At 44.4% G+C, this 14000-nt stretch overlaps 1 protein-coding gene across 9 annotated transcripts in view; it reads left to right on the top strand.

The window, feature by feature from the left end:
* The first annotated feature begins 1787 nt into the window (after nt 1-1787).
* DYRK4 (dual specificity tyrosine phosphorylation regulated kinase 4) overlaps nt 1788-14000 on the top strand; it is a 48645-nt gene continuing 36432 nt past the window's right edge. For 3 of the 9 annotated variants that reach the window (XR_014314485.1, XM_082742192.1, XM_082742186.1), the window contains exons 1-2: nt 1788-1882; nt 7554-7647. Coding sequence is in view for 7 of the 9 variants with exons in the window: in XM_082742192.1 (XP_082598318.1) it covers nt 1845-1882; nt 7554-7647 (132 nt within the window). In the remaining 2 variants the exon portion in view is untranslated. Of the gene's footprint in view, nt 1924-2174; nt 2242-3876; nt 3900-7553; nt 7648-11353; nt 11557-11687; nt 11715-14000 lie in introns of those variants that run through there. The other 6 variants (XM_082742189.1, XM_082742187.1, XM_082742188.1 and 3 more) reach the window with 6 other exon arrangements.

Below are 14000 nucleotides of genomic sequence, written 5' to 3'. Positions count from 1 at the left end.
ATTTTATTTTATTTTATTTTATTTGTTTGTTAGCACAGGCAGGCAGAGTGGCAGGCAGAGGAAGAAGCAGACTCCCCGTGGAGCAAGAAGCCCAATTCGGGACTCGATCCCAGGACACTGGAATCATGACCTGGGCTGAAGGCAGCGGGTTAACCCACTGAGCCACCCAGGCATCCCTCCAACTCTTGTTTTTGGCTCAGGTCATGAGCTTGCATTGGGCTTGCACTCAACGGAGAGTCCACTAAAGATTTTCTCCCTTTCCTTCTGCCCCTCCCTGACTTGTACTTGCTTTCTCTCTAAAATAAAGTCTTTTTAAAAAAGCAAAATCTTTTTAAAGAAGTAATAGCCTGCACTGAAAATTACCTTAAATAATATTAAAACTGGCCTTTCAGAAAGCACTAATGACCTTTCTGTTGTCAAATCCAGTGTACATTTTTCTCACCTAATTTTATAGACCCTCCCTATTAATACATTTTCTTTCCTGGGCTCACCTGACACTATTCTCTTGTAGTTTTCTCACCTGCTCTTAATTATTTTGCAGCCTTATAAACTTGTGTCACCGACATCTACTCTTTCCACCATTGAGCCCTATTCTGTGTGATTCCATTCCATTCTTTTCCCCTGCCCGTCCCACCCGCCACCCTTTAAGCTTAGGTGACTTCAAACTCCAGTGGTCACATATATGACAATCACTGCCAAGTCGGGATTTATTTTTAGCCCTGATCTTGCTCTACAAAAGAGCCTGGTCCGTTGATAATCTGATGCAGTAAGTCATCAGTAAATCAGTAACATCCTTCCTACCCTCCGTGTTTCCCCCACTAGATTTTCTGTAAGTAAAGGGCACTGCCATCGACTGGAGGGCAGGGGGCACTTCCGCCCTTCACATCCAGTCCCTGATCTCTTTCCCATTTTGTAGATTGCTCAGAACTGTTCTTCCACCTGCTGTCCCTTACTCTGAAACTATTACTCACTACTAGCGGGCATCTTTGCCTTGATATTTAACCTACTCTGGCCTACCCTCCATTACCATATTGCCAGAAAGTTTTCTGAAATCTGAGCATGAACACCCCTCACCTTAAAATCCGGTACATACACCCTAGCCTGTTTAGTTCACGAGCTATTTCAAATCTGGCTATCCCCTGTCTGCTTCTTCAACCTGCGCGCACGCTGCCCATAGGCACTTTTGACTCCTGCCACACCAAACACGGCCAGCATCCGCGATACCACGTGGTCCCCTAGCTCCCGGCATTTACACTGACTCTTATTTGCCTGCTTTACATGGCTAATTCCTATTTGGCCTCGAAGACGCAAATTCAACTCCGATCTTTCTAAAAGCTTTCTCTGAATGTCCGTTTCCTCCAAACACCAGACGCTATTCCTCCAGGTCACGCTACTGTCACCCGGCTAGAACTTTTGTTTTCATGCATTTAAAACCCGATTCAGAGTCAATGCTCAAACAGTGCTCATCTGATCACTATTTTATATCCGGAACTTTTGCTATGAGCTACCAGGAACCACAAACGTTTTGGAAGAGGGAGAAAAGTAGGGATAATTTCATGAGCCTGGGCAGTTCGGGGAACTCCAATCTGCCTATCCTTGGGATGTCCTTCAGCTCTACCTGGGGCGAGAGAACGGGAGTAGGGCGGGAAGAGAGGTGCTCTTTATGCCGCTGTGAACGGTGGTTTGGGACGGGACTAAAGTCCAAGCCCTCTCTCGGCCGAAGTCACAAAAAGGGCTGCCAGAGTTTCTATGGCGACGGGAGGAGGGCGTGGTCCCCCACCGGCGCGGGCAGGGAGCCCCAGCGAGCGCCCCGAAGCGGCCTCCGGGCAGTCTGCGCCAGCCCAATGCAGCTCTTCCCACCTCCTGCCGGCGCCCGAACCAAGTAAGGCAGTGCGGGGCGCTAGCGGGGCAGAAGGTACCGCGGTGAGCCAGAAGCCTCTGGGGCAACGCGGGAAGAAGGAGGGGGAAGAGGGGAGAAGGGAGGTACAGATAATGCAAAATAGTAGGGGGGGTGTGGTTGGAGGAGAGAGAGGGGCGGGGTGTGGGCGCGGACGGGAGGAAAAGTGCTCTGAACCGCTGCATCCTCACGACTTCAGCTGAGTGCGGGGTGGGGAGCAATGGGATTTTAGGGAACTCATAAAGATCTGAAATTGCTTTCAGCCCTGACCCCGACAACAAGGGACACAAAACTTGCCTCCCCCTTTATCTCCAGGGCGTGACTGGTCCTTTGGGAGGTCAAAGGTGAGCCTACAACCCCACACCTGCTGGTTGTCCTAGGATGTGGCTGGTACCAGACTATCCTGGCTCAGCCCATAGGCTTGCAGCCTCCATGCTCAACCAGAGCCAAGTGCAGGACAGCTTTAAGCTATGTGTGGATCATAGGTCCGTACAGGGCGTCACTTTCCCTCTGGGTGGTCCTTGCCACTTTAAGGTAATGCTCATCCTAGGAAATATTTTCCTTAAAAGGGGGATGAACCATGCAAAATTTGGATTTTTAAAAAAATCTGTAGTTGATTCGTGGTGCTTGCTATATTTGAAATGTCCATCAGCCAATTCAAGGCTTAGGTAACTTGTGACCCCTCTGACCTCTATCTTAATTCAAGCTTCACTGTTCAGGCTTCAGTGGAGACAACCGAGAGTTCAAACTATGAAAGGAAAAACGTGTCCCTTGCTGCCATCTACATGTGTTCAGTATGTAAAATCCAGGATTTAATCGTCTACATGTGTTAAGTACATAAAATCTAGGAGTTCTAAGGAATTCTTCAAACCTGGACTTTGCCTTATTGACTCTGGGACTTAGGTGTATTCCTTCCCTCCTTGGTTTTAGTCCTTATCAAGAGGGTAATGATACACCTGAAAGGAGTCTCAAGTGGTGTGACAGCCACTCTTTGACTTCTGCCTTCTGCAGCTCCATACTGTCGCCAGCAACTTGGCTAGAAAACATGCTTTGCAAACTTGTGGAGGACCCAGTGCTGGGGGTCCATGGTTCTAGCTGAACCCAAATCCAACGTGACTGTTCTGTTACAGCTAAAAAGGGCAAACACCAGTCTAGTCTTCATTAATAGAAACAGAGCGACCAGGTGAGTGATGTGGAGATCTCACTGCCTGTACATAATCTAGACTCTAGAAAACTGTAGCCACTTAAAACAAGGTCATAAAAAAACTAGGAAGTAGAGAGGGACAATAACAATAAAAGTTCTCCCCCCCCCAAAGATTTTATTTATTTATTTGACAGAGATCACAAGTAGGCAGAGAGGCAGGCAGAGAGAGGAGGGGGTAGGGGGAACCAGGCTCCCTGCTGAGCAGAAAGCCCCAATGTGGGGCTCAATCCCAGGACCGTGGGATCATGATCTGAGCTGAAAGAAGACGCTTTAACCCCCTGAGCCACCCAGACGCCCCACAGTACAAGTTCTGTCATGCCTGAATACTCTGTCCTACCAAGATATACTTGAAATAAAATGACAGAATGCCTGGTGATGGGTGGGTGCGGAGGCAAAAAGGCACTGTTCTGAATATTCAAGAGCTCTTGGGGTAGAAGGGTGGGTAGATGTGTTCTTTGTTGTTCCGTAGAGGATAGCAAGTATCCCTGGAGGACATGTTGCTCAATATCATTTCTTCCCACCAACGTTTGCTGAGCACCAGCCGTATGTATAAACATCCCGATGGGAAATGGGTTGCCTAGATAAACAGTGAGCTCTGTCACTGGAATATTCAAGCAAAGACCCAGTGGTTGCTGGGTGTGCTCTAAAGAGGATTTCTGCCAGGGTCGGAAAATGGATGAATGGCCCCTAACAACTCTTCCGGCTCCAACCATCCATGGACCATGAAGGGTTTTAAGGATAACGGCAGAAGGGCCAAGGAGTTTCCTTGCGGCAGTGAGAGTAACTTACATACGTTAAGTACGTTATCTCCTATTCACAGAAATGCAAAGGGAGTCCCTGCCAGTCCCACACAGCCACAATTTCTGCCCCAAACATAGCTCCCCAGGGTGTAAAGATCAATCTGCTTGGCAGCTGCAGTAAAAATACTGAAATAGTAACAGGTGAATCTCAAAAGATATATTTCCTTTCTGGGCCTTGAAGATTGGTGTACATAGATAACACATTATGTAAAAATACTATGTATGCAGAATGCTGGCCCCAGGGTTGATGGGTCTGTCATGCCCATGAGACCTTGAATTCCTTGAAAGCAAGAATTCTGTCTTATCTCTCAGTTCCCCATGCTTAGCATGGTCTCTGGCATTCAGATGGTGGTCTCAAGTTTTTTGATGAATTAACCTAAACTATCTTAGATTTCTCTTTCTTCAACACATTTGTACCAAGAGCTATCAGTAGACAAGCCATGGTCCTTGTCCCAAGGAGGACTATAAGAAACAAAATAAAATCCGAGCTCATCATTCTTGCCTCCAAGAGATTCACAATCAAGAAGAGATGAAACATATACCCCTAAAACAATTAACACTCAAGTTGTTGACCAAGTGACAAAATGATCTCCACACACAAAAGTGCTGAAATCTGGAGGAAGGAGATGGGTCTGGGCTGGAGAGGAAGGGAAACTGATCTTGGTGTGACATAATAGGAGGAAGTTTTTAAATTTTAGTTTCAGTTCTCAAAGCAGTATTCACTTTAGCTCTGAGATGTGTTATCGTTAACCCTTCATGCAACAGTTATAAACAAGATATAAATATTCTCCTGGTTCACCATTTATTTTGAGGATAAAAGGTGGCATTTGGGAAGCTTTGAATATAGCTTCTGTGTCATAGATTAAATTGAAGTCAGATTTAAAACATTATTAGGGAAAATGGCATAAGATAGTCTTTGGTGACCAGAGAATTCTCCAAAGGAGGGAACTGGTGGCATAAGTCACAATAGACCTTTTCCAATCTGTCAGTATTTAATACAGTGTAGAACTGGAAGGGACATCAGAGGTCATCTAATCCAGTCCTGTCATCTTGTAAATGAGGAGACTGAGTATAGACAAGGCATAGGACTTGCTCAGAATCTGAGGGCAGAAGGGAGACTAGACTCCAAGATCCCTCAACGTATTCTTCAGGTCTTCATGTTCTCTTCACCTACATGTTCTCTTCATCTGGAGTGCTACCAGAAGCTGAAGAGAGAAAGAGCTCCATTTGCTGGCAAAGATACAGGGGGACTTGCACTATCTCCCACATCCCTGTGAAGTAGATGGAGGAGGCCTTGGCAGGAAAAATTGTATTCATTCTCATCCCATGTTTGAATTTGGCAACCCTCACATCGAACCGATGGCCCAAATTCTACCAGTTCTTTCTACCCAATTATTCCCAAGTTCCCACATCCACTGTTTCCTCAGCCTCATGGCTTTGACTGAAGGTCCTCATCATCTCTTGCCTAGATGTTCAAGACAGCTTCCTACTTGAGCTTCTCCGAACCTGGCTCCATGGTATGGCCAGAGAGATGACCCTAAGTACAAATCTGATTTTGTCAGACTTAGAATGGCCCATGCGACTCTTTCTTTAGAGTCTAACCACATCTCTGGCCCTCCACCGGCAATGTCCGTGTGCTCGCACTTTCTGAAGAAGACAGAGCTCTCTCATACTGTTGTGCTTGCAGTCTCGTCCATCAGCTCTGGACTCCATGCCTGTCTTGTTTGTTCTTCAAGGACAGTTCTGCTGTGCTCAGGTGTGAAGCCTTCCTCAGCTCTTCTAACAGATTCAGTCACCCGCCCCCTGCAGTGCCCTCCGTTAGCTCTTTGCACTGGCCTCGGTTACTGCCCTGATTATAGGCATTGTACTGGCCTGTCTCCATGTGTCTCCCTCCAAGATAAGGACAAACCAGAGGCTATGTCTGGTTTGTCAGAGGAATTATCTCAGCAGATGTTTATAGAAAGAAAGGAAGGGAAGAGAGAAGTGACATTATAATCATTTGAAGAGAAGCAACTAGTACTTTTTGTTTACTTTTGCCTAGGATTTTTTCATATTGTGTGTGTGTTAAAATTCATGTTTCCACTCACCTCTCCCAGATCCACCCCTCAAAGGTAATTATTTTTAGTTTATGTTTTTCCTTATTCTTCAGTATACCTGATTAAGACATGCAAACATCTTTTTTTTTTTCTCTTTTTTAAAGATTGTATTTGTTTGAGAGAAGAGAGAGAGAGAGAGAGCCTGATCAGGGGAAGGGGTGGAGGGAGAGGGACAAGGAGACTCTCCGCTTAGTCCCTGCCTCAGGGCCCAGTCCTAGGACCCTGAGATCATGACCTGAGCTGAAGGCAAGAGGCTCAATGGACTAAGCCACCCAGGTGCCTCCATCTTGTTTTTTTCGTAAACAAATGTGGAATCATACATATTTTTCTGTTTTTATTGAATACATTACAAGGTATACATAGAGACTTACTTCATTTTTTAAAGTGATTGCATCATATCCTATAGTACATGTGTACAATATTTTTTAACTTCTTATTTATATATAGACAAGTAATTTCTGGGTTTTCAACATTATGAGGCGATAATAGTGGGTGGGACTTGTCTTGAGTCCTTTGAATAACTTCAGAATTGTGATGCTGTCACCATTTATTATAGGATCTGCAAGAACCTACCAATGGAGTGGTTTGTGGGAGCCAGGATAACGTTTGCACCGATCCCTGTTCTGTTCTTGTTCATATGTCCTTGGCTCCCTTGGCTCTTGCTAGAGTTAGAGGCTGAAAGGAGCGTCAAAGGGACACAAAGCAGAACCCCAGCTGCTGTCTGTTAATGGAACAGGCATGTAACAGTGGATTTAGAGCCTCCTAGACTCTTCCATTTACATGAATTCCCACTTTAACCAGATTCCGTATACTTAATGTGAATTAGTTTTTCATCTTGCAGTGAGTTCATTATTCATACAGATCTGCTTTGAACAAAGAAGGTGCAAAAAAAAAATGGCTAAATGAGATTGAGGCAAAGCACTTCTACCCATTGTCCCTTTTTCTTTTTCTGTAAGCAGTAACCTACCAAGTAACCACTAATATATTTATCTTTCAGAGCAAGAGGCGGTTGTGGAAAGAGAATGGTTTACTTTGCAGTGAGCTGGAGGAAATGGGTCTTTTTGTTTGGTGTCCTAAACTGCTGGCCACCTCATTAGCTCATCTTCCTCCTTTGACTGCTGTCTCCCTTTACCCTGAGCACCCAAGGACTGATGTCAAGATGCCCTCTCTCCTGACATCATCAGCCACCAGGACAGAAAAAGGGAGTTAACAGATAATCTGCCATTGCTTTTAGGCCTGCCACTGTATTTTTTTTAAGTATTTTTATTTATTTTTGAGAGAGAGAGAGCGAGGACAAGCAGGGGGAGCAGCAAGCAGAGTAAGAAAGAGAAGCAGATTTTCCACTGAGCAGGGAGCCAGATGCTGGACTCAGTCCCAGGACTCTGGGATCATGACCGGAGCCAAAGGCAGACCCTTAACAGACTGAGCCACCTAGACACCTTAAGCCTGCCACTTTTTATCTTGAGGCCTGCCTTGCGTTCTTCCTATCCTTGGGTGCAGGGGCTATATTATATTTGCTCCTACTGCCAATGTACTTTTTACTATTCTTCCCACAGGACTACCATGGATGCTAAAAAACCAAGGAATAGCAGTTTGACATCCTTCCCAATTTTGAAAGCAAGAAAGAAACAGAATCTCAACCCTGGGAAGGTAAAGATCCTTGACTGTCATTGGGCAGGGGAGGTATCATCATGAAGACTTGGGGACCTGAGACCAGGACTGACTGTTTTCCTCCTAGTACCTTTGATGACAGGATGAGGGGAAGTTCTGGTGTGGAGGGACCAGGCTGGTTGGCAGAGACAGGTCTGGGTGGGCTTGGAGGGAGATTGGCTGCCGGGCCAGAGTGGAGTTTCGTGAACTCCAGAACTGCAAGGCCTTCATTGAGCAGGTGGCTTGTGTTTGAGGACACCTTGGATTGGTGTCTGTACTACAGTCTTTTGTATCGGGCTCTGTACTTCTGGAACCACACAGGAGGTGTCTCAGAATTGTCCCAAACATTTCCAGAAAAGGTCTGTGTGTTTTGTTTTGTTTTTCCCTAACACAGACATAGTGTCTTTATTTTTACCCAGCCTCAAAAACTAGTGAAACACCACAGCATAAAGGTAATTTTGTGATGTGGTCACAAGATTACCTCTTAATCAGATGTACTTTTTCATCTAATGCCCTCAGTTTGAATTTCACACTGACTCAAAAGATCATATTGGATCTTTGCTCTGAAAATTCTGTGGCAAACTTGAGCCCATGGCATTCAGGTTTGACTTTGAATCCTGCTTGTGTCACTGAATGGAAGAGCCAGAGTTCAATAGCCTATCTGAGATCCGATAAAAATTCTCCCCCCTGTAGATCACACACCACTTCCTTAAAATTATGACTCTTGCATCACCTCTTTCAAGCAGTGTTCCTGATTTAGCCTTAACATTCCCTCCCTCTGGGTTATAACTCATAAAAATGAATCCTAATGCAAAACCCACTGCCCCCCAACCCTACCCTTGGCATTACCACATACAACAGAAACCATTATTTTGTGATTCACAGTCACAAAAATTTACTAATTCCTAAAACATTTCTTTTGACAAAACAATATAAAATATTTAAAAGAATAAGTCTACATCAAAACAGGATAATATAATAAAGACAACGTTCTGTCCAAATTTAAAAATATTGTGCAAACAGATGGTCTTGGTTACGACTTAGAAAAATCATCACAGGTTTTGCAAATTGTATCTATTTTCTTACCTTCTTGAGCTCATATTTATTGAGTATTTGGGTGTCTCTCACATGAACTTTAGAGGCAAGTTCAATTATTATCCTCATTTTACAGATGGGAAAGCTGAAATTCAAGTGGATTTAACCAGCCATTGCCATACAACATTGCGTGGCAGATAGAATGCAAACCCATAGTCTTAACTACTCTTTTCCATGCCTCTTTGTTGAGTAAAGTCATTTAACTCTGTTAAATGTTGTTGTATAAAATTCAATAATATATTTATATTAATTTTAAGGAAAGCATATTCTGCTATAGTTGCTATGATAGGAATTAAAAAAAAATCACACTGAAGACCAATTCATTGATGTTATATTTTGTTAACTGCCAACAATTACCAATACCATTTAAAAATACTTTCTAGGGGCCCCTGGTGGCTCATTTGGTTAAGTGTCCGACTCTTGGTTTCAGCTCAGGTCATGATCTCAAAGCCCTTCGAGGAGTCTGTTTGAGATTCTCCCTCTTCCCCCCGCCTCTGCCCCTTCCCTGGCTCATGCGGACGTGCACATGTTCTCTCTCTCTTTCCCAAAATAAAAAATAAAAATAAAAAATATTATCTAAACTTACTGCTATTGTCTTTACATTGGTAATTATTCTTATGGGCCCTAAATAAATGTCTTTTCACCATATGTTCATTTTTCCCAATGGACTTCTCCTCTAGTTGAGCTGAATAAGTCTAAGTAAGGAAAGACAAACAAATCAATAACCATTCTCAGCACATGAAATCTTGGGTTTCAGTGGATAGTTACAATATTAATTGGAGAATGAAAAGAATGAATTATAATCTCTTCACCTTAAGAAACTTGGACGATGAGAGTACTATGGGTCTCAGCATATTAACTATCCCAAGCAAGTGTTGAAAAAATATTTTACGTAAATTGATAGTAATTTATATTTACTTCATGGCATTTAATGTTGTAACATTAAAGTTATAACTATAATATTTATAATAATAAATACTTAAGTATTTTAAATATAGATCTTGGTAGTGTTTCAGCTAAGGAAGTTTTAAAAATGTTGTTTTTAATAACTGATGTAAGACAACAGTGTGATCCTCTAGATAGTAGTATATCCTTCTTTAAAAGATGCCCCCATTCATTTGGCTAAAACACAGTAAAATATCAAAGAGTTATTTGCAACAGAGAGATCTCCACAGGGAGTGCTTTGTCTTGGATGCCTGTGGAGAGTCCACATCCTTTCAATTAGCCGGCAAGGATCACAGAGTCTCCCAGTGGCTTCCAGTGACATAGGTTCTCTGTGCACTTGAGGAAAATGGCCTCACGGTAGAGTTTATCCGAACTGCCGGCAGAGGGACCGTCCTCTCTTCCGGTCCTCATTATCTCAGTGAGTGAGTCCATTGCACAGCATTTGGCTTTTCTGTCACTCTGTCCGAAGGAAATGTGTTGTCTCGTGGCCAGCTTCTGGGACTGAAGACTCTGTTAATTTAGAGTGTGACTTTACAGTTTTTCTGTCAATTAATGAACAAGTGCTAGAAAGTACATCCTAAGCCCTCTAAAGGCACGCTTTCTGTTTTCAGCACTAGAAAAACAGGGATTTTCTCTTTCATTTCTCTCCTACCCATCCAACCATTTAACTGCTGAGTACCGCCTCCTTGGACATGCCTCCGCTCACCATTCTTTCTAATTATATTATGTAGTTGTTTGTCTAACTTGTTTACTGTTAGCCTCGCCCTCTGGAACCATAAGGTCCAGTATTGCAGCCACTGGCCACGTGAGACTATGGAGCCCTTGAGCTGGGGCTCGTCCAACTGGAGCTGTGCTGCACATGAAAAAGACACACCACGTTTCAAAGACGTGGTATGCGAAAAGGAATGTGAAATACCTTAATGATAGCTTTTGATAATTGGGTGAGTTTTGTAGTATGTTAATAACTCAATGACATGGATAATCTTCTTAACTTCCCTTTCTCCATCTGTAAAATGAGGGCATTTGATTACAGATTCCTTAAGGTGGCTTCCAGCACCATAAATGTCCAAGCTCCAATCAACAGAAGTCCGGAAGGGGAAACGTCATCCCCAAGGCCATGCACTGGGGACAATAGAAAATGTCTCCAAGCACTTGGGCTTTCGGGCTCCTGCTCTTGCCCCCCCCAAGCCCTAAAGACATCCAGGCTGTCCTTCCTCCACCTTCACCAGGGACATAGCCTGGTGGGCAGGGCTCCAGAGAGGACACTGCGTCAGTGAGATGAAAGCCTCAGTCTTCCCAAGTGGCTGGCCATGTTCACTCTGTTAATGGGTCTCTTGAGTCCAGGCTTGGCTGTGGGTATAAGCAGGAGGCTACTCTTTTCTGTCCAGACATCCTGGGCTTCTTCACACAGCAAAGGGGCTTTCATGGCAGAATCTTATTTACAAGTGGCCATGGAGAGATGCTGCAGCTTGCTTAGGCTCTGTGCAGCGACAGTAGCTTAACGCCTTACCTGGGGATGTGAGGAGCCTAGCAACTGTCTCCCCCAGCTCTCTGCAGTGCTCGGATGATCCTAATTGTCAAACTTGTTGTGTTCTGTAGCGAGTCCCCAAAGATTTATTTTCTCTCTTCTTGTCACACCCTCTCTCTGCGTTAAGGCATTTGTTTTGAACTCACAGTTGCTCTGGCTTCTGGGAAGGGATTATGGAGCTTACAAGGAGGAAGCTGTGATTTGAAATCACAGAACTTGAGTTTCATCTGCCCACCCAACCTTGATCATGCGCTTGGAATTTTTTTTTTCTTTTTTAATTAACAGGAAGGAGGAGGAGACGAGGAGGAGCCAGCTAAGAAAATAGAAAAATAGCCGGTGAGGTATGATCGAGGCAGGTGTTTTGATAGAGGTGTCTGCCTTTCTGAAACATTTGGGTGGCCCAGGGGCAGGAGACCAGGTTGGCCTTGATGCCTGCTGAGAATCCGTTTGTTTTCTCCCCTGAACTTTGCAGATGAGGACATCTGGGGCTCAGTCCAAGGTAATAAGACAAGACAGCGTATCTCGAGATTCTGTTCTAACTAATCCTACAAGGAACCCTATCAGTGAGGGGGCAGGAAATGTACTCCCTTGTGATTCATGGTTAAACTGTGCATGTTGGGGATGGGGGCTTGGCATGAGGAGAATGCAAAGTAGGGAAGGTGAAGACACAGTGGCACCAGGGAGAGGACACTGATGCAAGACACGGGATTGGTGCAATTCTGTCCTCCATTCGGACATAGAAGTTACATGTCTGTGTGGTTGATGATGAGAATGTGCTCCTGTCTGATAGGATTTGTGAAGACCTTTTTTCCTAAAATGAACGATCTCTTTCACCTAGCTCCGCAGCACCGGGAAGCCTTCTGTGAGTAGAGATTCATTTATTTGCACCAAAACACTTTCTTTTCTTTCTCTTTGAAAAAATGCAGTTACCTTTGAGAAGAGGGTATTGGCAGGGGAATTCTCTTATGTGCTTTTGCTGATTAGGAGGCATTCCTTCCAAAAGGAAGTGCTGAGGAGCAGGACAGCACTAGCTCCCCTGGTGAGAGCTGAAGCCACTAGAAGAGGGAATATGGAGATACATGGGGAGAGTGTGGACTACCAACCAGGAACAGAGTCTTTGAGGACAAGGACTAGGGTTTCCTCTTCTTCAGTCTGTCCCTTTTCTTTCCCTTCCTTCTTTGGCAAATATGTAAGGCTCAGAATTCTGAGATAAGACTCCTATTTTTTTATTAAAGGGGACCACTGCAACAGCCGTCTAAACTAGGGATATGGTGGGCAGAGTCTTGGAGGAATATTTATGGAGGAACATAATTATGCTATCCATGGTAGGAAACCATAGATGACAATTAGCAAGTTTGTGAAAACATTCTCATTCAGTCCTGTAAGTGGGAGGTTGTGCTAACTGCAGCCAGCTTGTGTTGAATAATTTAGATTTATAACAAAGGCACCTCCCTGTGACAACATACACAGAGGCAGCCTTCATTAGAAACAGCCTATAACTAATCCCATTATCCCAGCAAGGAAGATGGTATGCCCCATCCCTGCAGGTGGTCCCAGGTCAGTCCAGGCTCCTATGACTATAGATGCCATGGATGTTGACACCTGGCTAGGCACTCTGGGGACCCCTCAATGAACCCGCCAGAGGGAATAATCTTGAGAGGCCTCCTGTTTCCTGCCATAGACTCTTGTTGAGGGCAGATAAGAATTCACAAAAAATTAGGAAGTAAGTGGGAAGGTATTAATTCCAAAGGAGGGGATGTCATTAGAGTGTGGTTTCCATTCTGGCTGCAAATTACTCACTTGGAGTGCTTTTTTAAAAATATGGGTTTCTGGGTTCCACCACTAGGTAGGTTGGAGATGATGTATTTTAAGAGCTTTTCAGGAAATTTGAAACCCCGGACTCTGTGCTTTAGCATACTGCCTGCCACATGGAGGTGCTCAGTAAATTTGTTAAAAATGAATGCGTCACTAAGGTCCATCCAAACTCTGTGGTTCCAGGTATCACCCCAGCTTGGGGAGGCAGGAAGCAGATGTTCCTGGGAGAATCCTTGAGTCCAAGTTACAGGAATCAGCAACCAGAATAGTTTGGCATCTTTTAGTTATTCTGCCCGATTGTTGGGGACAAGGGTTGGGGGGTGCAGAAGCTGGGTTTCAGGTTTCCCACCTTCCTCTGAATCAGGTTTTAAGCCAAACTCAGCTTTTATTTGAGCTGACTTTTGCAAAGTAGTGAGATGGAATTAGCCTTTTCTTTTGCTGAGAAAACAAAAGAAGAGTGAGAGCCCAAGGGATTCCAGTTCAGAAGACAAAAGCACAAGAGAGGTGGAGGAGGGGCCCAGGGTCAGAAGTTGAGACACCAGGCTTCTGATCAACCTCCCTAGTCACCATGCATGTTGGTGCAGGGCCTGGACCCTCTGCGGTCTATTACCAGTGATGGCAAGCTTAGCTGGAGACCCTAGGGGAATCCCAAGATTCAAATGTGGGCCTTGAGGTGGAGAATCCTAGCAATCTGAGCCCACTTGTGAGCAGAGGGGTCTACCTCCCTTCGTGTGATCTGCACAGTGCAGTGACCATGCTCTGAGGCTCTGAGTCCAGGTTCCTTGACAGTGTCTCCTCAGATCTAACTTTCTATGCTTCAGGCTCTCAGGGAAAGAGTGCGCCCTGCCAGTGTCACTCTCTTTCCCCACTAGTGTTGATATGAACCATGTAGACTTCTGTGTTTTAATATTGCTTTTTAAAACAATGATATTTTCTGTGTTATAAAAGCAGTACATGTTCATATAAGAAG

The sequence above is a fragment of the Mustela nivalis genome (genome assembly GCF_964662115.1).
Source record: "Mustela nivalis genome assembly, chromosome: 7".
In the NCBI taxonomy this organism is placed as follows: domain Eukaryota; kingdom Metazoa; phylum Chordata; class Mammalia; order Carnivora; family Mustelidae; genus Mustela; species Mustela nivalis.
The sequence above is the reverse complement of the archived record's forward strand: the minus strand, read 5'-3'. Positions and strand labels throughout refer to the sequence as shown.